The sequence below is a fragment of the Talpa europaea genome, assembly GCF_964194135.1.
Source record: "Talpa europaea genome assembly, chromosome: 3".
In the NCBI taxonomy this organism is placed as follows: domain Eukaryota; kingdom Metazoa; phylum Chordata; class Mammalia; order Eulipotyphla; family Talpidae; genus Talpa; species Talpa europaea.
The window spans coordinates 50494951-50518782 of NC_140069.1; the positions used below are offsets into that span (position 1 = coordinate 50494951).

At 33.8% G+C, this 23832-nt stretch overlaps 1 protein-coding gene across 1 annotated transcript in view; it reads right to left on the reverse strand.

Annotated features, from left to right (window-relative positions):
- LOC311168025 (uncharacterized protein C8orf34 homolog) overlaps nt 1-23832 on the reverse strand; it is a gene marked incomplete at both ends in the record, with an annotated part of 338634 nt that overhangs the window by 61145 nt on the left and 253657 nt on the right. The window contains 2 exon segments of the mRNA XM_084229301.1: nt 15910-15986; nt 22142-22227. Coding sequence (XP_084085427.1) covers nt 15910-15986; nt 22142-22227 — 163 coding nt within the window.

Genomic DNA, 23832 nt, shown 5'->3' on the forward strand with positions numbered 1-23832 from the left:
CAAAAGAAACAGTAGCTTCAGGAATAAAGAAGTGGTAGTCAACTATACCAGTTGACCCTGAGTAATTAAATACAGTAAAGACTGATACTGGATTTGAATATAAAGAAATTAACATTCACTTTTGCAGTGGCTTAAAGAAGTAGCAAGTGGAAAAGAAGCTAAGTCTGTAGTTTCTTTACCAACTTTTGGTGTAAAAGGCATGAGAGCAACATAGCATTAGTAATGTTAAAACATGAGCTCATTCATATATTTGTTTGCTATATATTGGAAGATGTTTGAGAATGTCAATAGCCTGCTGGAAATAGAAAATATGGGTCAAAAATATATTAGAAGAACAAAGAAGAGATGTTTTGTAAATAGAAAAAAGAAGGGGTTTTCACAAAACAATCTGAAAAAAGAGAAGTGCAAACCTCTTTCTCCAAAACAGAATGAAAAATAGGAAAAGGACTATTCACATAAATGAGTGTGATATGTTATGTATATGTTAAGGGACTTCACACCTAAGTTTTGTTTATCTGTTATGTGTTGGTTGTTGTTCATTTTATCCTGAAAAATAGAGAGCAAAGAAAAGGTTTGGGAAATGTAATATGGAAAATGAGACTGTAAAGTGATCTTCAATAATATCCATAACAATGTGTAAAAATACTGGATGGATGGACCCCAGGCTGGAAAAGGCAAGTCATTGATACAGTGCAATACTGATAGCTCAGCTAGATAAGTCAGTCATAGGAGATAATGTGAGAGCCTGGAATTCTTTTTTTTTTTTTAAGATTTATTTATTTGTTTGTTTGTTTGTTTATTTATTTATACAAGCAATGGGTACAGTCAGTAGCATGGGAGGGTGAGAGAATTCACCAGAGCCAGAGTGGGGAACAGAACAGGCAGACTGATGAAGTACACTGCTGAGGGGAGGAGCAGCAGGCGGCAGGAGAGGTCTGAGCACCATGTGGGACCCTCGCCCAGTGGCCAGGGATCAAACCAGCACTGCAGAGGCTGCGGCCACTTTGCAGCACAGCGCTCAACCACTGTGCCACCAGGGGAGGCTCAAGCCTGGAATTCTTAGAGCAGTCAATGAGGAGAAAGAATGGAACCAAGGGAGTGAAAAAACTGAGAGGATCCTATCAGTAATGATTGATACAGAAGAGTTTGATTCCAGAAATAGAACAAAACTAGCTCATGACAAGATCCAGGGTGTATCCACAGGCATTTTAGATACTGTTTAGAGGCTATTGAAGAACAGAATCTAAAAAGAAATTTTGAGGACAGCATGTTGGATAGATTGCTTATGTCTGTGCCAAAGTCCTCAATGATAAGGGAATGTGAGTGGAAACTGACATTGTAAGAAATAATATGAACTTCAGAGAAAGAAGAATTTTTGTTGGAAGTTGAAAATGAATGGTTAGTACGTTGCAATGGAGAACTAGGATAAACACAGCGTTGGCTTTTATAACTTATATGAGAAAAGTTATGAGTATTGCACAAAAGGTTGAGAGACAAAATATGTCTGAGTATTAGGTTTCCACTAAGGAAAGAAAATGCAGGCAGTGATAGGTAAAGAGTTTGAAGATATGAGGAATTTATTTTTCCATAAATTAAGAGTTAAAAATAAAATCATTGGGCCTCCCTGGTAGTGCAGTGGTTGAGCGCTGGGTTGCGAAGCTGCCTGCAGACTCTGCAGCGCCGGTTCGATCCCCAGCTATTCCCCGGCCACCGGAGGAGGATCCCACATGGTGCGCAGACCTCTCCTGCCACCCGCTGTTCCCTTCAGCAGTGTACTTGGGTCCTTCTGCCTGCTCTGCTCCCCGCTCTGGCTTGGTGAATTCTCTCACTCTCCCGCGCTTCTGACTGTACCCAGTGCTTGTATAAATAAATAAATAAATCTTTAAAAAAAATCATTTTCAGAGCATTCTGCCTTTAGGGAGTACTGGAGTACTTCCCAAACTTGTTTTAGAAAGAAGGACTTGTTCTGGAGGTAAGGGGACCTCTTGGTTTCCAATAAAAAACTGAACATAACTCCTTTACTTATAGTTCTACTGACATATCCTCAAACATTGGATTAGGAAGTACTGTGAGATTAAAAAAAAAAATTCTTAAGAGAATAATGGCCACAAAATGGAGATTATTCAGACTCACATTATCCTATAACATTCAGCCTAAGCAACAATCTTCAGTATACACTGAAGAACCCAAGATAGAAGACCTGCAACTTTCCATGCAGTTAAGTTGCAATGTTATGTTTGAAGTATAGCATTATTTTCTGTTTAGGAAAGTAGCCCTGTGGAAAAGGTGACTAATAAATAAAAGACACTCAAATATTCTCAGGGTGATTTTTTTTCCTTCAGTTCAATCCAACAAGTATTTATTGAGTATCTCCTCCTCCTGGCACCATGCTAGTTGCTGAATGTCTCAAAACGAAAATGACTCATTATGATAAAAAAAATTCCACTTTCTACTTTATTAAATTATTGGTAAAAATATTCCAGCACCAATAGTCATATATCCAAATCATGGAAATATCTGGGCTCATATGAAATATGGGTAAAATAATTTTGTTGATGATTTTGCAAGCTACACTGCCACCTATTTGCTAAAATTCTAAAGGACAGTCAGAACAAGCCTAAAGAAATTACAGCTCTAAGTGATTTGGGGAAACTTACTGTCTCTAAACTTCTTTTCACATCTTTAAAATGGGGATAACAACCATACTTACTTCCAGGATTGTAGGAATAATAGGAAAATGTTTTATAGACTGAAATGCCCATATAAATGTTAGTTACTGATTTTTGAAACCAGCCACAAAAGTGTGGAAAGACAAAGCTTACCTTGTTATAGCCTATTTTACTGACTGTACAAAAACACATCAAAAGTCAACTGTTTATTTGACATTTGCACATCATGGTTGAGCAAAGACTGAAAAACCACAGATAAAATGAGAATGTTATGCTTGAAGTTCCAGTATACAAAAGATGATTTATTAAGTTTCTTTGCTTTCCTTCTGTGTCAACAGCTGTATGAAGAAGTTACTAGTCTAAGAATTGCAGATCATCTGTCTTCTGCAGTATAGCAGGAAACTAATCAACAGTGGGTTAAGGAGGCTTTCCTCAGTGTTAGAGAGGTGTTGTTGAATAAAAGCTATGAACTAAAATCCATTCTGTAGAACCAGTCTCCCAGGACAGAATTTTTTGTAAACTAAGCAGTCTTACAAAAAGAGGGTGAAGTGGAAAGTTGGTGTTGTATACAGGTTTGGTCTTAGAGTAATAGAATTAAATTTAATAAACATTAAAAGTAAAAAAGTAAAGATTGGCTAGGATCAGTTTCAAAGCATAAATACTTCCTCATGAAAGTTCTGACAATGTTTATGTATTCATGTTCATGACATTTTACATTTATGGAATTTTTTTCCCTCTTTCAGAATTAAGGAATAATCCAAAATACAGGAAAATATTTAATTAAATCTGTTAAGGACTGAATTTATAAGATATGTTTGCAAACAATAGAATGAGAAATTATAATTTATCTCCTAGATCATATTTTACCAGTCTTGGAAAAGTTTAATATCTTATTTTTTAATATAATCATGTGTTTAATTGTTACTTGGTTAAATAAAAAATGATTTGTAGGTATTTTAAAGGCATACAGAATCTCTAGTATAAATTTACTTAAGAAATATCTTTCATAATTATCTCAATTATTGGGGTCCTTAGATATTTAATAAGGAAAACAAAACATTTACATGACACACAGAAACAGAGAGCTGTATGTTAATGTTAGTATTCCATAACAAATTAGAGTAATAGTCAAATTTTTGACTAATCAGAATAATAATTTTCAGGTTAATTTATAGCAAGATAAAGTCTTATTTTCAGAAACAAATCTTACACACAAACCTATGTAGGTGGCAGAAAACAATGGAACTACCCTGGTTTTAGGGAAGAGCCTGGAATGGTGCCCCCAGAAGCACAAGGCAAGGTCTCCAAAAACAAGTAAAACAGTAATGCCTCGAAATTCACCAATACCACAGAATAGGTGACTGTGGCATAGCAGTGACAGACTTGGGTTCTTAGTTCATTCAAGTTGATTTAATAAAATAGATTGGGTCATTTATAAACAGAAAAAATGTATTTCTCATATTTCTGAAGACTTGGGTAGTACAAGCTTAAGACACACACAGACTCTTTGTTGCCAGAAAAGGGCTCCCTTCCTGGTTCACAGGTGGCCATCTTTGTGTGTCTTCCAATGGCAGAAGGGATAAGGTACTCTGTTCTCTTTTTCATAAATTTTAACTAATTCTTTTCTTGAGGATATCACCCTATGACCTAATCACTTTTCAAAAGCCCCAACTCCAAATACAATCTGTCTCCACTGGGGATTACAAGATTAGGTTCAACCTAAAAATTTGGAAAAGATACAAGCATTCAGGTTCTAATTGCATTTCTACCATTAATTGTATTTACTTTCTCTAAGGCTTATGTTCTACCTCTATAAATGGAGATTTAAAAAAATTAGCTCACAAAGCAGAAATACAATTTTAAAGAAGTTAATATAGGTAAAGCCAAAGCATTTCATATGGCTCCATGTAGGAGCCTGCTCTCAAGAGGATTATAGTCTAGGAGAGTTGGTAGCCATGCTCTACTAGTTTCTCTTTCCATGCATCTATTAATATTCATAGCAATAAATCTCAAACAGGAAGACCTGGTCTTCAAGAAAGGTTTACCATCCACCAAATGAGAATTCCTGGGTTAGACAGTCATATGAACAAATAAGTTCAAACAGAACAGTGCAGAAATGTTAAGATGGTGTAAGTGTGATGGCCCAAACCCAGGGTTTAAAGCAGACTAATGGATCCTGAAAAGTTCCCAGCTACCTAAATTAATTGCCTGAGAGAAATAGTGGTAGTATTTTGTAGGAAGAAGTTTCTGCTGAGGAAAGAAGTATTTGGCCATAAGAAAGTAATGAAGAGAGAAGAGATTTTTAGAAGGGGAAGATTTGTTGGACATGAAAAAAGACTGAAACAAAATTAGAATCAGGGAGTATTCATTTATCCTATGATCTACTAGAAAGACAATCCAGCGACACAAATACACCAAAGCATTATTGATTTACCTCGGGTTGATAACTAACATGGTCTCAAGTAGTGGAGTCATTGGAATGGGTAAGTGTAAAGAAATGGCATAGCTGGAAGAGACGAATGACTTGCCCTTCCAAGGTGAAAATACTATTTGCTCTCATATTTTTGGTTTTGGATTTTAGGTATTCCAGATAGGAATATTTTTATCCTTTCTCTACTGAAGAATAGGATCTATATAGATATTTTGCTATTTTGTGTTAACTAAATACAATTTCTTATTCTTCTTTCCCTTAAATTTTAAGCATCATTTGAAAGTTTTTCTTCTTACACAATAAATCCTTTCTATTTCTTCTTTGATGAAGTGATTGTTCTAGAAATTCCTTTGTATAGCATGTCTGAATCCATATAGTAAGAATGCAAAAACTTTCTTAATAAACATTAAAAGCATCAATGAAACTTAAAAAGGAAATGACAAATTCCAGGAATTCAGATTAAATAAGTAAGTACAAGCATCTGATGCATGTTTCTTAAGAAATGTGAATACATCTTTATAGTTGTAACATCATAGGTATTTACCTACAAATTACTCAGCTTTCCTTTTTTTCCAAAAAACTTGTTATTTTTGAATAAAAATGTCCTAATATATTGAGCAAATGTATTGGAAGTTTATATACTGGAAGTTTATATATCAATTATTTCTTAACTTATGAGATTTTTGTAAATATTACTTAAGCTTTGTTTCAAAAATTTCACAAAAATCACTAGATCACATGCTTTCTATAGAAGCAAACTACATAATATGCAGAAACAGATGAGGAAGTCCCTGAATTCTGACAAATGATACAGCAAAATAATCTTGAAAGATCAAAGCCTTAAATCTAAATTTAAAACCAAAACCTAAATTTAAAAACAATCATACAAGAAGATATGTTCCAGGATTGTGTTAAAAAAAAAAAAAAAAACAGCTACTGAGTGAAGTTACTGAGTGAAGGTTAAATGTTTTGACTTTATAAAAGAAAAATAAAAGGGAGCACAATATCTACTTTATATTAGAACATATAAAGATACAGTAACAAAAACGAAACAACACACATTTTAACAAAGGCTAACTCTCCACTGCCCAAATGCAGGAGCATTTGGCTGGCTAAGTGGGCAAACTCGGAATTTAGGCCCATGAATTGGGAGTAATCCTATCTCTTGGTTTACAAACTGAGGGAACTGAGAGAAGTTACCACATCTTCCTAAATTTTAGTCTCCCTACATACAAGTTGGATAATAATTAAGATCTGTTGACCAAAATTAATAATAGATATTAGTTGTGACATTAATATATCTAGTAAACTATGATGAAAAGAAGAATTTCAAAGTAATAATAAAGGTACAGGTTCTCTAAAAAAAAAAGACAGTAACAAATTTAATTTGAAAATACATGAAATTAGATCCTATCTCACAATTACCACTAAGATTGATTAAAGAATTCAAGGGGAAAATGTAAAAAAAATTAAATATCTACCTAATATTGGGAAGGGGAAACCACACACACACACACACACACACACACAAGGAATGAAATAAATAGAAAGAGAAAAGTAGACAATTAAAAAAACTACCATTAACCCATTAACAGCATAAAAAGGCAAAAGAAATTTGCTACAATATTTGGCACAAATACAAAACGGAACAAGTTTTTATTTCTGATGTATAATGGATATTAACACTCAATAGGGAAACAAATTCACCAAAATAAATATGGCTGATGGCAAAGAAAAAGCAATTTAATAATAAAAATTGAAATATATGAGTCTAATAAATATATGTAAATACCATTCATTAATAATCAAAGAAATTTGTTTGTAAATGAAGAAATCCAACTTTAATGATGAAAATTATTCCATTTTATATTAATCAGTATGATAAATTATTTTGATAATTGTTTGTTTATTCATTTATACATTCTAAGTAAAAACAATTTTGGTAAGGGTTTGGAGATTCCTGGTTAAAGTGGCAAATGAAGTATATTTTCCATAATTTTAAAATAGTTCATGATTTAACTCTTTTACGAATCCTTCTTCAGGAAAACACTGAGAAACTAATGTTTTTGTGCAGTTGTTTTCCAGAACATTACCTCTAAGTCCGAAATTTCAGAAGCAACCTAAAGCAGTGTTTTCCAGTTTTTTTCCACATCAAAACAAACATAGACATAATATTTGTGCAATATGCCGGACTGAAGTGCTTGGATCCAAGCATCTCTAACACCAGTTCATGACCATTAGTAACCTGAGAAAAGCTGGTTGGAAATACCCAAACTAAAAATCTAACATTAACTAAAAAAATAACAACCCTGTTTTATGGTTTGACATTAAAATTAAAGTCTTAGACTTTAAAAGATAAAAGGATATTTGGTCTAATAACTACCAAAAACACATTTAAAACTTCAATAATATTAAAATTAAAATTAGATTTGTAATGGATTTTATGTGAGACTTTATCATTATCTTATATAAAGAAAAGAATGCAAAGTTGCTACGGAGTATAGTGCAACTTTTATTTATTTTTTTATTTTTATTTTTTAAAAAATTTATTTATTTATTTATACAAGCACTGGGTACAGTCAGAAAGGCGGGAGGGTGAGAGAATTCACCAGAGTCAAAGTGGAGAGCAGAGCAGGCAGACTGACGAAGTACACTGCAGAGGGGAGCAGCGGGTAGCAGGAGAGGCCTGTGCACCATGTGGGAACCTCACCCCGTGGCCGGGGATCAAACCGGCGCTGCAGAGGCTGCAGGCAGCTTCGCAACCCAGCGCTCAACCGCTGTGCCACTGGGGAGGCCCCTAGTGCAACTTTTAAAGTACAATATTTTTCAGACACACATGCATAAAAATACTGGAAAAATGCTTCAAAATGTGAAAATTTATTTTTATGTTTATGGTATTATGGATTTAAAATTATTTATTTTACTGAATTTTCCAATTTTTTACAGAAAGTACTATTGCATTTATAGTAAGAAAGGTAAATTTGAAATAAAGAAAATTATAATAGATATTTGAAAATTAGGCCAAAATATAGCTTAAAAATACTTTGCAACTCTATCAGTGATATTGATGTTGATATTTTATTAGCATTTAAATATCAAAAAGAGGAAAAAGGAGTTCAATATCTTAAAAAGTGATGGACATTCAATATGACACAGCAGTCAACATCGTTTCAAACACAGTTCCTAGATAATTTTTCACAAATACTATTTTAATAAGCACATTCCTGAAACTCAGAGTTTGTATGTGACCACTTTTTATAATAGGTAAAAAATGATTTTGATTAGAGTAATATGGTTGAGAGGGAGAGGAAGCCCATAAATGTTTAAGCTGCTATAGGAAAGCACTCTGAATTTAATCATTTTTACATAACCTGTGTAGTTTTCTTAACTGAAGAAAAAATTTAACCTGTAAGGGACAATCTCCAGTGGGGAATTTCAAAGTTTTCTATCCCCATTATGGAACTTGACTTAACTTCAGGTGTTTCACACACAAATGGTTCATTTTAGCACACACCCTGCACGGTTCATAATCAGAAAATGTACAGGGTTTTTACTTTCCTACACAACATAACCCATACTGCTTTTCTTCCTCTGCAATCTATATAATATCTTATTGGGCATTATTTTAGTTAGAAATCAATTGTTCTATATCAATATATATTAGCCCAATCTTCTTTCCCCTTATCATGAAAATAAAATGTAGAGTTTAACTTATCTGAGAATAATATCATAATTTTAGTAATGGAGAATCAGTGAAATTATGTAAATAAACTAATTATAAAAACTACAATTGTTTTTATGTTTGTTTTGTCATTTCTATCACCTAGGCCATTTTTCCCCCAATCTAAATGTAACATTTAGAAGCCATATTTTAAAAACTCATAGAAGTTTTAGACAATAATGTTTGGATAGGTCTGGGCAAATATTTTCATCATGAATGTTCTAGAAATCTTGATAGACCTAAAATGTCAAAAGGAAAAATTCCACCAGACCCCAAAATATGGTTAGAACATGCCTACCATACTAGTTTAAAGCAGTTTTACTAATGTCCTAGATCAATGAGTGATAAAAAACAGGCAAAATCCCACAGGTTAAAAGTAAAAAGAAATGGTGAAAACCTTTAGGATTAAGTAAAATGTGTACTAATTGCTGTTATTTAGCAGACAACTCCTTGCTACAATTAGTTGCCAGCAATTTGTCACACTACCTTTCAAGAGACAAAAGCTACCATAATTTATTACCTCTATTTGATGAGACTATAATGATCATAAAGAATACAAGTTGAAATATATTTAATCTTAGTTTCATAATACTAGTTGTGTGCCTTTTTCCATGTTAGATATACAATGCAAGAAAAAAAATAGCAATTTTTTCATTAACCTATTCATTCAACATGCTTCCATTGATCAACTATTTAAATCAATACACATAAAATTATAAACCCTTTGAAATATTTGCAACAATCTACTTACCATAAAATTTTACACTTTAGTGTGAAAAAGAGTTTGGAAGATTTTTTACTGGAAACATTTAAAAATGTCAACTTGTGAGGGTGATGAAACTATTTTCAGGAGTGAAGAGCTGTGTGTAGGGAGAAACATTAACAAGAAACAAAGTAAAAAGTAGTGCATTGTTTAAAAAATGTCTAAAGGTCCATCAAAAAATGTTCTGTGCCCACATTTCATATTGGAAAACATGGATCCAATCCTTTTAATGCTTGCTGTCAAATCTAAGTGATCATTTCAAATGTATAGGTCTTTCTATCCATGCCTCAGGAGTGAGGAGGTAAAGCTGGGGAGTTGGGGGGGGGGGGAAGAAGGGGTAAAAGGAATGCATCTCCAAGGAGAAAATTCTATTTGTCTTGAAAGTCGTAAGCACTTTTCTAGAGTAGTAAAATAAAAGGCACTAGTATAACCTGTATATTGTGACAAGTCAAATGATTTCAGCAGATTGCAAAATTTTCTTTAAATCTATTCCCTTGCATTTCCTTAAATTTTCTCTTAAGTCAGTACTCATTATTTTTTAACATCGTTTCTAGGAGTTGCCAGCATTTGTTATAAAAGGATTTCACTGTGCTAATACTCAGAATAGATTCATGTGGAATTCTGCTGATTTATATACTATACTGACCAAATAAAATTTTTTTCAACTAACAAAAGCCAATCAGTTCATTCTTTCCAACAAAAAGAATTAATTCAGGAGTTGTGTCCCTCATGTAAAATTCTTTTCTGAAAAGGTATGAACCAATGAATAAAATCAATAATATTTTTATAAAGGAAAAAGAGTCAGTAAAAGATTTTGAATGTTAAATGTCTTTGCTAATTATCTTTCATTCCTATTAGGTTCATGTTTGTTCAATTATTTCAAGACAGTATAGAATTTTTAAGATTAAGAAAACCATAGGACCAGGCTGCAGTCCTTCCAGTTGGGTTGCAGCCTCCCAAGCACTGATTGGCCTGGGAGAGAGTAGGCGAAGCTCCTAGAGCCCCACTGGGCTCCTCCCCTGACAGTTAGACACAACCCTGGCCTGCCCCTGAGGACCGTCATTGCCTGTGATATTCCTCGGTGTCCCCTGGGCTTCTGGAGCAGAGATGGGGCTGAGGGATGGGCACAGGGCACGTGGGGTGCTTCCCCCCAAGGGTTTCTTTGGGATTTCTCCTTAGTGACTGCTGCCCTTCTCCTGACCTCCCCAGTTTCAGTTGTGTCTGACAGAGCATTAGGTTTTCCTGTTACTGCTGTTTAATAATATAGAAAGATTCTGCTTTTGGCGAAAAGAAAAGAAAGAGAAAAAAAGAAAAAGGGAAGGAAAGGGAAGGGAAGGGGAGGGGAGGGGAGGGGAGGGGAGGGGAGGGGAGGGGAGGGGAGGGAAGGGAAGGGAAGGGAAGGGGAAAAGAGAAAGAAAGAAAACCATAGGAACTGTGAAAAAAAATTATTTGATGTTAAGGCTCTCTGGATCATTGATCTAAAAAAATGTATGTACTGTATTTGTAACTTGAAAAATCATCATCAATATCTGCTAGTTGGTATTTTTTTCTTAAAATTTTCTTTTACTTGGTTCATTTTTAATAAATAGAATTATCTGATAAACCTAGTTTTGATCTTCATAAACTGTAGATAAGTTAAGAGATATTCCAGAACACAGAAGAAGGAGGGAGAAAGTAAAATTCCAAAAGAATGACTCTGCTAACTTGGGGAAGGATAAAAATTTAAACCTAAATATCCTTTATCTCGCTCAAATTTTCACAAGATAGTCATAACATATTTTAAACACAGGTTAAGCCATAAGGGATAAAGCTTCTAAGAACATGTAATCCATTTATACCCAAGATAGAAAGTTAGCAAATAGAGAATTGAAATAGTCTAAATGGTTTTTAACATTTGTAACATTTATATCTCTGTGGGACAGAGATTAAAATTTGCCCTGAGGTATTTTACATGTCTTAGGGTAATAAAGAAAAAAAGGATATTTTGTTCCAATTTACTATTATTGTTCAAGTAAAGCCATGATTTTCTTCTTGATCTACCAAAAATACAATCCCAAGAAATATTATAGAAATATGTTTTGGGATCTTTGTGTCTAAAATCTAAAATATCATCAAATTGATATAATTTTCTTTGAATCCATGTTTTCTTCATAATTAAAGAGCTACCTACTAGAAATTACATTCAGATTGGAGGGTCCTGATATTAGTTGATTTTTCCATGTGTTACTTATATTTCACATATTTCCAAAGAGAAATGGTAATTTGACATTAAATAGAATTACAGAATTTAAAAGAACTCAAAATCTATGAAATAATAAATAAAAACAATCAAGTCTTTTTAATAGGAAAGTGTGAATACTGTAAAATAATAGGAAACAGAAATCTGTGTTATTGCTATTATTAAATAAGCCAAGTACTAGGGACATATACACTTCTGATTTTAGAAAGTAATTTTGAAAAGAATTGAATGGTACCCTCTTTCTATTTATTAAGGGAGATAGATAGGTTTTGATGGAATTCCCAGACAGTAAAGTAAATGTTTGCAAAAAGTGATAAATGACAAGATTATTACAACCTGATTATTACAAAAGATGACATGCTTTTATCATCATGAGGTTATAAAGACAGAGTAACATTTATAAATGTCAGAAAGTCCTTTAAAAAATTAATGCAATCCTAGATTATAATTCGAAGATAATATTTGTATCAAGTACATACCCCATTATACCCTGGTATAGGAACATTATTTGGAATCCTTGTCTAGGGGACTTGTCAAATATGAAAAAGTTCAGAGAAAACATTACAGTACTGAAATGAAAGGTGTTGTAGCTAGAAAAATAAAAAAAACTCAGATGGTACATGCTAACAGCTTCTAATATCTAGAGATGAGTTAATAGGAGGAAGGAGTGGACTCAAGTGATTATCTCAGTAATAGAATTAGAACCAATTATTATAAGTGGTTCAGAGGAATGGAAGAATGTCTAAACATAGGTATAAACTATTTCTGAATGAAACAGGAAAGCACTAGGAATAGCAAGAATATGCAGTATAAGGAAAATGCACAAGGGCTCAACTCCTGACCTCATGTCTTTAGCTTTTAGGTCCTTGATCCAGTTACTAAGTTTCTCTGAATTTCTATTTCCTTATCTATAATATGGATGTATTTGCATTGGGTAAGTATGGGCAAGCAGCTCAGAAAGTTGAATAGGATAGAGAAAAGTTTAAACTAGGTGACTGCCATGGTTCTTTTTAATTGAAAGGTTCTCCCATCTTATAACAAGGGGGAAAAAAAAAACATTTTTCATCTCATGGTGAGAAAGTATTGCTACATAATTTCAGCCATTCAATATATGCATTGTGTACCTACTATTTGTAGGCAGTCTTCTAGAGACACAGAACTGAAAAAAGATCCACAAATATTCTTGCCCTCATAGATCTCATATTTTGTGGTAAGAGAAGGACAATAAACAAATTTAAATTATATAGTATAATAGAAGGGGATAGTACTACATAGAAAAAAGATGAGAAATGATTAGGGAGGCTTCAACGAAAAAGTGAAATATGACAAAAATATGTTATTTCAATAAGTAAAAAAATTAGCAGGAAATGCACTGGAAAATGTACCCTTAATCAAATCCTGTGACCGAAGTAATATTACAAAGAATGTGATTTCATCAGTGTTATGATCTACACTGTCTTCCACTCCCACCCCCACAAATTTATATGTTGAAGTTCAAACCCTCAATACTTCACAATGTGACTATATTTGGAGATAAGTTTTTAAAGAGGTAATTAAGTCATATGAGAGTCTTAGGATGGATACTTAGGATCCTTAAGATCCTAGTCTGCTGGAGACCAGCTTTCGGCAAAATGTCGGGTCAGATGTCCCTGAAAGGATGAGACAGTCTAGGCGAAACTTAAAGGGCTGAAGGGAAGGGGAGTGAGGCAGACACAAACACTCTTATATTGGTGAACGCATCTCTGCTGAGGGTCTCAGTGGGTCCTTTTTTATACATTAAGGCAAGTGATGGGATTACATCATCATATGCATAGAAGCAAAACAAAAACAATTAATACATTCCTTTCCCATAGACATTTTGGCACCTATGTGTTTTTGAGAAAAGAAACGACCTTAAAAGTTAATAGATAATTAAAATCTAGACTCATTATTTCAGCCTAAACAACTACCTAGGTCAGCTAACAGTCCTTGGTACCACCCTATCGCCAAGGCTACAATATCAGGAGACTCCTCTATCTATATGGCCTGCAGCTAGAGACCAGATACTTTCCAGTAATCAATTGTTAGAACTTTTTTCTACCTAGAAACTCCTAGTGTAATCAACTTCATGATTCATTACAACGCTTCTGTATGGAACTTCCATATGAGGAATATTATGACCAGCTCTGGGTTGCTTATCAGACATGCCCTTGCACAATAAGTATTTCCCATTATCAAGTGGGCCAAATTATTCAGTGTTTAATTTTCAAGCAAGTAATTTTCCATGCCATGTACTTACAATATTCTTATACATATAATTTATTGCCCAATGTATATTCTATGAGGTTTTTTTTTTTTTCTTTTTATGACCAAGAACAAAAAACAAAGGGATGTTTAATCTTCAACCCCATGGTGTGAGGCACAAGGAATCTTCAGCCCCACAGTGTGAGGCTCTTTAAAAGTCTTCAGCCCCAGGGTATGAGGCCCATTTTCTTCAGCCCCATGGTGTGAGGCTCTTTAAACTTCGGCCTCATGGTGTGAGGCCCTTTTCTTAGCTGCTTGCCAGTGTCTTACCTGACTGGGGCAGCAAGGCCCCCTGCAGCACTAGTCCAGTATGACTGGTATATTTATAAGAATACATTAGGAAATAGAAAGTAAAGAGCTAATCACAACGTGAAAAATCAGATAAGATGGCCAAGTACAAGACAAGGAGAGAAGCAGAAGAAATTACACCGGATAACACCTGGATCTAGAACTCCTAATTCCAGAATAGTGAGACAATAAATTTCTGTTGAGTCACTCAGTCTGTGTTGCTTAGTTACAGCAGCCCTAGCAAATTAATACAGAGAATATTGTAGCACATACACCAAGTGTAAATATTAAATTCTGGGCATTGCAAAATTGCCTAGTTATTTTTATAGCAACTCAAAATCTTTTTATAAACTTCATATTTAGAATTTATAGGTAAATTTTGGTTTTTCTGAATTCAGCTTGTTCACTTCTGTATGCCCAGAAAAATGCCTACACATGAATTCTTTTATTAGTGTCATTAAAACCTTAAACCTTATGGTTTTCTGTCAATATACTTTGTAGCAGAGATACAGTTTAACAAAAATAATATAAGGACTTCACAACTAATAGTAGCATGTTTAAGCTATTAAGTAACTTTCATGATATGAAACAATTTTTCTTTCTAGACAAGTATGGTCAAACCTATGGAAGTGTAAGATGGAAACTCATAATTTTTTAGAATATTCATATTCATAAGCAGACAATTAATAATGCCCAAACTTAACCTTTTCCAAATCCCCCAATTGCTAATGGAGCTCAGTACAGTATTGTTCTATATGTGTAATAATGTGACCAATAACTACTTATAAAAGCACTCGACTGTGAGGGAAATACTAGATGCACATTTAAAAATATTCTTTAGGGCCTCCCCGGTGGCGCAGCGGTTGAGCGCTGGGTTGCGAAGCTGCCCGCAGCCTCTGCAGCGCCGGTTCGATCCCCGGCTGCTGCCCGGCCACCGGAGGAGGGTCCCGCATGGCACGCAGACCTCTCCTGCCGCCCGCTGCTCCCCTCAGCAGTGTACTTCGGTCCTTCTGCCTGCTCTGCTCCCTGCTCTGGCTCTGGTGAATTCTCTCGCCCTCCCGCGCTTCTGACTGTACCCAGTGCTTGTACAAATAAATAAATAAATAATAAATCTTAAAAAAAAAAAAAAAAAAAAAAAATATTCTTTATCAAAAATACTGTTTCCTGGGCCTCCCTGGTGGTGCAGGGGGTTAAGTCGCAGCACTATGAAGGTATGGGCAGTCACTGCAGAATGAGTTTGATCCTGGCTAGCAAGCTATCCACATGGCACAGCAGGCCTCTCCTCTCTCACCGCTGCTCCCCTTAGCAGCATATTTCAGTCAATCTCCCTGTTCTGCTCCCCAGAACAGAATCTGGTGAATCCTCTCACCTCCCTGCACCTCTGGTCTACATTCCAGTTCTTGTATGCATAAATCAATAAATTAAAAATATATTGTTTCCTATTCCTTTTAGATTTTCTTATTAATAAGATATTATTGTTCTAAATATAAAAAATAAGTAAATGATTATACTTACAGGCCCAGTTAACCTAGACACCTTCTCAAATTCTTCACCTTCTTCCATAAGTGCTTCTTCAGTCCCAGGTAAAGAATCTATTTTCACAAAAAGAATGAATAAATTATTGCTTATTAACTCTACTATTTACAACTTAAAAGAAGGATATTAAAGAGATTACACTGGTTGTTGAAAAATCATAGTGCTTGACAGTTAAAATATAGTTTAAAATGCTATTTATTTAGCAGAAAGACAACATATGAAAAATATAAGGTATTTCTAATTTAGAAGGGCACAATGAAGTCAGGAATGTGTAATAACTGTCGTTATCTATTTTTATTTTTTTAAAGATTTATTTATTTATGCATACAAGAGCTGGGGTACAGACCAGAGATGCGGGGGGTGAGAGAATTCACCAGACACAGAGTGGGCAACACAACAGGCAGACTGACTGAAATACAGTGCGGAGGGCAGCAGTGGGCAAGTCAGGAGAGGTCTGCTGCACCATGTGGGTTGCTCCCCTGCTACCTGGGGATTGAACTCATGATGCAAAGGCTGCAGATTGCTTCATAGTAAGGTGCTTAACCCCTTGCACCACCAGGGAGGCCCTAGTTATCTTTTTTATTCAATCTTCTTTTTGCATATTACTCAGTTAACTGTGGAACTTATAGTTAATGTCATTTTCTGTTTTCAATTTTATTATTAATTTTATTATTTATTTGCTTTATTCACCCACAGCCTTTTCTTGTATTTGAGTACAATTTTATGTTCTTTTATTTTTTTTTTTTAAGATTTATTTATTTATACAAGCACTGGGTACAGTCAGAAACACGGGAGGGCGAGAGAATTCACCAGCGCCAGAGCAAGGAACAGAATAGGCAGAGCGATGAAATACACTGCTGAGGGGAGCAGCAGGCATGGCAGGAGAGATCTGTCGCGCCATGTGGGACCCTCGTCGGTGGCCTGGGATGAAACTGGCACTACAGAGGCTGCGGGCAGCTTTGCAGCCCAGTGCTCAACCGCTGCACCACCATGGGAGGCCCAATTTCATGTTCTTTTAAATGGAGTGGAAAATTCTGAAAAGTTTGGAAAAGAGTAGATATTATTAAAAGGTAGTAGTTTTCTATTTTAATGTATTTAATGTATGAACAAGATATTATGGTTATTTAGATAGACTAGATTAATGAGTGACTACTGACTTTCAAATATGTGAATTCAATGGTAACACCTCCCATACGTCTGTTGGTTAAATTAATTATAACAACAATGATTTCTGTGAATGATAATGAATTCTGCAAAAAAGAGAGAGATATGAACATCTAGAAATAGTGAGTTTTAGTTTCTATTTAAATGAAAAGTTAGTTAAAAAGGGTATTTTAAATTACTACAGACTTCTACAATTGAGTTATCAGAGCCTTTTGAGTTCTTATTTCCTTCAGATGCATGAACATATGGACACATTTTTCTGCAGCATAAAATGTGTGTTCTGGGAAGAAAAACAGAGCATTAAATCAGTCAAGCACTAATGGTCACCCAGGCCCAAGGAGTCAATGAAAAACAGCACAAATCCATTCTCACAGCTTTTGAACTGTGGAGCTCTCTGTAGCGCTGATAATTTAGAATTTTATAACAAAAAAAATTACAAAATCCCACAACACACAATTTATTTAGATTGAAATATAAATTTTTTTAAAATGCAGAATTCTTTCTACCATAAATTAACTTTAGAAGAAACACAAATGTTCTCACATTATGTATAAGTTTTATACAAAATGGATACATAATATCTATTTTATTCAAAATAGAACACAGGGCCTCCCCAGTGGTGCAGCGGTTGAGCACGGGGCTGAGAAGCTGCCCGCAGCCTCTGCAGCACCGGTTCAATCCCCAGAGGCAGGGCGAGGGTCCCACATGGCGCACAGACCTCTTCTGCGACCCGCTGCTCCCCTCAGCAGTGTATTCAGTCAGTCTACCTGTTCTGCTCTCCGCTCTGGTTCTGGTGAATTCTCTCACCCTCCTGCGCTTCTGACTGTACCCAGTGCTTGTATAAATAAATAAATAAATCTTTAAAAAAAAAAAATAGAACACAGACATTTAAAAGAAGCTAATTTTTATAATAAGGCCAGTGTATATGAGTAGAATTATTCAAATTAAAATATATTACGGGTGCCTTCTTAGTGAGTGTGGTGTGGTAACATACCTCTAAAGGTGTGAACCTATACCTCTGAATCATATATAATGTTATAAATCAGTATTAATTCATTAACATAATATTAATCAACTCACAAAGAATACGTGAACCCTTGTTTACTATGGCCCAATTATAAGGGTGACAGATATAAGTTTGGATGTACAAATTAACATAATGAAAATTTTCAAGACTGTTTTATATTCTATAGAACTGTGAATAAATACTAGTGGTATTTCAGTTGGCATTCAATATTTTTCCTGCTTAATTTTGTGTTGCAATTCTTGAGCAGAATATTGACTTAATGAATAAATAATAACATTATCTATGAAAATGTTCCATTTTATATTATAAAGTGGGTTATTTCTTATATAGGAGGAAAAAAAACACTTTTTGGTAGAATTGCTGATTTTTTCAAGTTAGAAATATTATACTATAAGTGAGTTTTTAAGTTCTTCTCAGTGAGTAGTTAATAGTTTTAAAGAGGTATTGTCATTATGTTTGACTTTTTGCATGTATGCATTGATAAGTTCATTCATCCATTTATTTATGTATCTGTACAGTTACTCAGCCAACAAATAATTTATGCCAGGTACTCTACTAGGGACTTTCAAATAAAATTGACAAAGATAATTTTCTGATTCTTCCTCTCTTGAAATTAAATTTTTTATCAATTTTTTAACAGAAATAAATACTTATGAAAAGAGTATATTAGTAACTTTTTGGGTTTTATAGTCTGTTCTGTTTTTGCTTTGGTTAATTTTCCTGGCCATTGGTGTCATATCCAGTAAGGTCTATGATACAGGTCTTAGTCTAGAAGGACAACTATAAAATCTTTCCAGAGTATTTGTGAATTTACATATCTGACAATATTGAAATTTCTTAAGTCTGAACCTAGTTATAGAACAGCAATCTAACAAGCTGATGGAGCAATCAATAGATATTGTAAAAATAAAACCTTAGTGTTTTATACTTGGAGGAAGTGCATTTCATTATTTTTAAGTATTCTCAGTACATTGCTCATATAACAATAATTAGTGGATACATATGTGTAAACTGTTTTGCTCTGTCTATGTCATAGCAGTTTCTTTGATAAATATGCACAATTTGAAAAACATAAGCTGTGATTTCTTTGAGGTTTTTTTTTTTTTTTTACACATGAAAGGGAAAATAAGTCTCTAAGTTTGCTAAATATTAGCATTTATCTTATACACTCAGTTTAGAGAAGAAGAAACTGAAATACAGAAAGATAAATCAATATTTTATAGAATCTAAGTCTCTGGCAATACTGGGACTAGGAATTTAGTCTCTGTGGTTAATCAGGCAGGCAAGGTAGGAGTCTAGAAATCTGTAGAGATTACCACAATGTTTACTTCATTCATTTCTTGCTGTCATTATTTTTATATATGCTATTTGTGCCCCACAGAATTTTATGTATAAATTATACTCATTTATTCAGCTAAGCTCAACATTCATGCAGTTGACATAAAAATAACAGTAGCATTTTTGGATGGTGCCAAAAATATTCAATTATTAGATCTAATGATTTGACAACCTTAAATGAAAAAGAATGTACTGAATTAGAAACTCACACATTGGAACTTGCTGACTAGCTCTAATAATTGAATTTGAAGAATGCAGAATATAACATTCCAAAAAAGTTTAAATGTAATGAATACAATTTTTTCCTAGTAGATGCTAATAAGTAAAATTAATCACATATTATTGAAGCACCTTTTAACAGTAAAAAAAAAAATCCCTATAATTCTCATTTATAAGGTAAATGTGAATGGTGTAGCTACATATTTGTATTGGAATGGTGTGGTTTTGATAGAATTTTTTTTTTTAATCAGCCAGTAGCTAAGTAATTATTTTTTGGTCAGGCTTTATATTGGGAATGATGGCAAACACAAGAAAACTTCAAGAAGCATAACTCCAACTGAGGCAAGAAGAAAAAACACACAAACAGTAATTAAAATAAAAAAAAAAAATTAGGGGCTGAAATAAAGGACAAATATTGGTGTAGGCTGGCCACCAGAGACTTGCCATGTTCTTAGACCACAGGCTCTGAAAAGCAGAGGTCAAAAAAAAGAACTTAACTACAAGTTAGAGAAAGATGGTTTTAGTAAAGGTATATATTCAAGACCATCAGTAAGGAGAAACCAGGCTACCTCTAGGAGCTAAAAGAATATCAACAAATGACCAGTTTTCCTGCTGCTAATGACACATTGCTCAGCTTTATTATCAGTGTTAAATAAAGGTCTAACATAAGGGTGATTCATGTCATCAGTACTATGAGAGATTTGTATATATAGAATATATATATGTATAAAATATATAAAAGAGTATAAAATAGTGTATATCTAAGTTACCAAGTAAAATGATTTAAAAAACACCCCACACTCACCACCTAACAATTAGAACATTTCTAATAACCTTCAAACCTGTGAGCTCCTTCTTTATCCCATCTCTTTGCTTATCTTACCTGCTGAGGATAACCATCATTTTGAGTTTCTCATTCTTTAAATATAATTTTTTATCACTAACTTTTTTTTCTAAAGAATACTTCATTTCGATTTGAGCTTTAGAAAAAATGTCATTCTAGGACTTGTTCTGGGTCAATAAAAAAATTAATGCTTTGAAAACTGATTCAGGTATGGGTTACAACCTGCTCATACCAGATATAGAGACCCAAATGTCATTTCAGATCGGTGGCTTGAAATTAGTCACAGTGAGAATATTTATTGCATAGAAACTATCAATCTCTAAAAATCATGATTTTTTCATAAAGACACAGTTGTTCATCAACATTTGCCGCTGATTTCATACATATGTGTGCAGTTGAAATCCAGTTTCCTACTGTTTATTGCTCAATGTATCCACTTTCATGTCCATGAGTCTAAGAAGAGTTGGTCACATTTTAAGATATGAAAAAACTTGTTTCTCTAAGATGTTTACCTGAAAATGGAGTTTCATGCATTTTAGAGTATAAAAATGCTCAAGATTTTAAGATGAGAAACTTTCCAAAATCATTTCCATTCCACCTGCAGTGTATAGCTTTCCCTTTCATCTCTGTCTTCACCAGCACTTGACTTTGCCAGATTTCTTAATTAAACCCAAGTTACAGGTAAAGTAGGTAATTAAACCCAAGTTACAGGTAAAGTTTCCAATTATTTATTTTTTGGTTAGAAATGTTTTGCATCTTGTTTAAGATGCCCTCTATTCAGATGTAAGGAAGATATTTTTATATGGTTTTACCTTTAGCTATTCTAATTGGATGTACTCAAAGCTTCTTGCTAAAACTCTGGATGATGAAGCAGTCATATAGTTTACTTACATACATTATAGTGGCATTATATATGTTTGTGTATTTATTTATCTACCTACCTATTTGTTTGTTTGTTTACTATCTAGTTATTTACTCAGCAAATATTTGGAAGTACCCTGAACTTAAGGAGTTTGAATTTGTCCTATAGGGAAGGAGGATGAAATAAGCACCATTATTTTTCAAAAGTTAATGAGCTAAAGAAGGGTGAGCTAGTACAAGAAGACCTATTATTGGGTTGTTATTCTGAACAAAGAAAACAAAAGTATAGACTAGGCAGTCTCAGGGAGTATGAAGAAGCTACCTGAATAGTGAATTCTGAAGTGACACTGACATGTGATTTTAAATGGATTCAATATAGGCCTGAGAGAGGAATGGAAATCAAGTATGATATTGACATTTTTACTCAAAAAGCCTGAAGGTATCTATGAAGGGAATGGGAAGAAACATGTGAATTTCTAAGAACAAGATGGAATTAGCTACATAATTTTTGGAAAAGACAACATATGTAGTGATTGGTTTGTACTTCAAAAAAGCACGGGCATCAAGAGACTGCTCTCAGAAGTCACACTTCTTGCTTCCTTTTTTCCTTTTCCCTTAACTTTCTGACACAAGGGGTGGTGGACACATGACAGGCAGCAACAATGATTTGGTGTTGGAGAAGATGTTTGGTTTTATATATTTTTTAATAGTCCAGTGCCACTAAAATTGCAATAAACAATGTTGGATTTAAAACTTACCCAAAGAATCTGGAATTATTTCATCTGGAGAATGAAGTATTTGTGATGCTTCTTCTGACCTTTCTTCCAGATTATCTCCTTGAAGCCTAAAAAATTAAATTAAAAATGGTCATTGAAACTTGTAATGATGTTGAATTGTGAAATAAGAGCTACATACTATTGGAGATATGACTATGGGTGTCAAGACTCTAATATGAGACATGCCTCTTCAAAGTAGAAACTAAAGTCTACCAAATCCTTTGTAATATAGTGTTTTTACTTTTCTAACCATGAAGAAAAAGTCTTTCATCTTTCTCCGGTATACTTGGGAAGACTAGTTTAAATAGCATCTGTTTTTCATCTTAGCCTGACTACAGGAAGGTTTATAAGCAAATATTTTCACTGAAAATACAATGGGGAAATGAGTGGAAAAAAGCAAGAGTCCAAACAGCAGAGTGCTCTTCTGACTTCTGGGTCTGGGGTCATGGAAAGGTTTCCAGGACTACATAAAGGTTAGTCAAATATGAGTTTCCAAATCAACCAACCTGAGCTTAAAAGTCTGCAGATTAAGGTAAGTCTTGACTATGGAAGTAAAAAGTTCTAGTACATGTGACTGCCCAAAGACACTGGATCTTATGATTATATAGGTATTTTTATGACAATATATTTCGGAACCCTATCCTCCTCTCTAGAAGGAGAAAAGCAGAATAAAAATATCTGACACAAGTCGTCTGAATTTATTTTATACTGTGAAATCACTCTATTAAAACTGGTAGAGCTCAACAAATGTTGCAACTCTGTCCTAAGAATAGCAGAACAAGCTCTGCTATTGTGGGAAGACAGTATGTCAAACAACCCAGAATTGGAACTTTCTACCAGTGCCCTTACTTTAATCTTGTATATAGCTATTGACAGATGCTCTCATAGCAGACTATTAATACAAACATAAGATATAGCATTAATATTTTTAAAAGACAAATTTCAGTATAATTCATAACTGTACCAGGCTCAAAAGTTAAAATTTTCAACTATTTTACATGACACAGTGGAAACACATAATAACTGACATTTGATTTCACATGATCAAGCATACATGCATGTCTCTCTACCTACTGTGTAATTGTAAAGAAATGAATAAAATATACAGAAGAGTGAAGAATTTATTATATTAATTAAAAAGTAAAAAATTATAATATTATTCACTTATATGTATATATTACTTTCTATGCACAAAGCCATATTTACTACATTATACAAACTAATTTAGATATTCTCAATGGCAATTTCCTGAGAGTCATAACATTTGTTGATCATATATATATACTTTTGAACTTTTAGTTACCTTTTTAAGTTTTACTTTGGAAAAACAATACCACTTTTATATGAATGATTTAGCTATTTCTCAAATCTGTCCAATTCTTCTTATTTTATTTACTTCTAATAATTACAATACCTATGTTCAATAATCAGTCATATCAAATATTCTATTGAGTTTTCCTTGTCTAGTGTCCTTTTAACAAATTTATCAAAGAGAAAGAATATTTAGGTACAAGAGATATTAAAAGATATTAAGCAAAAATTGTTAAAATTTGACATATGCGCCAACATATTTGGATATTTAACATTGTGTTGAATACCTAAACGGAAAATAAATCTTCAACAAAGGCAAAAAGAAGAAATAAAAGCTAAGATGTAATTTTTCTTTTGCTCAC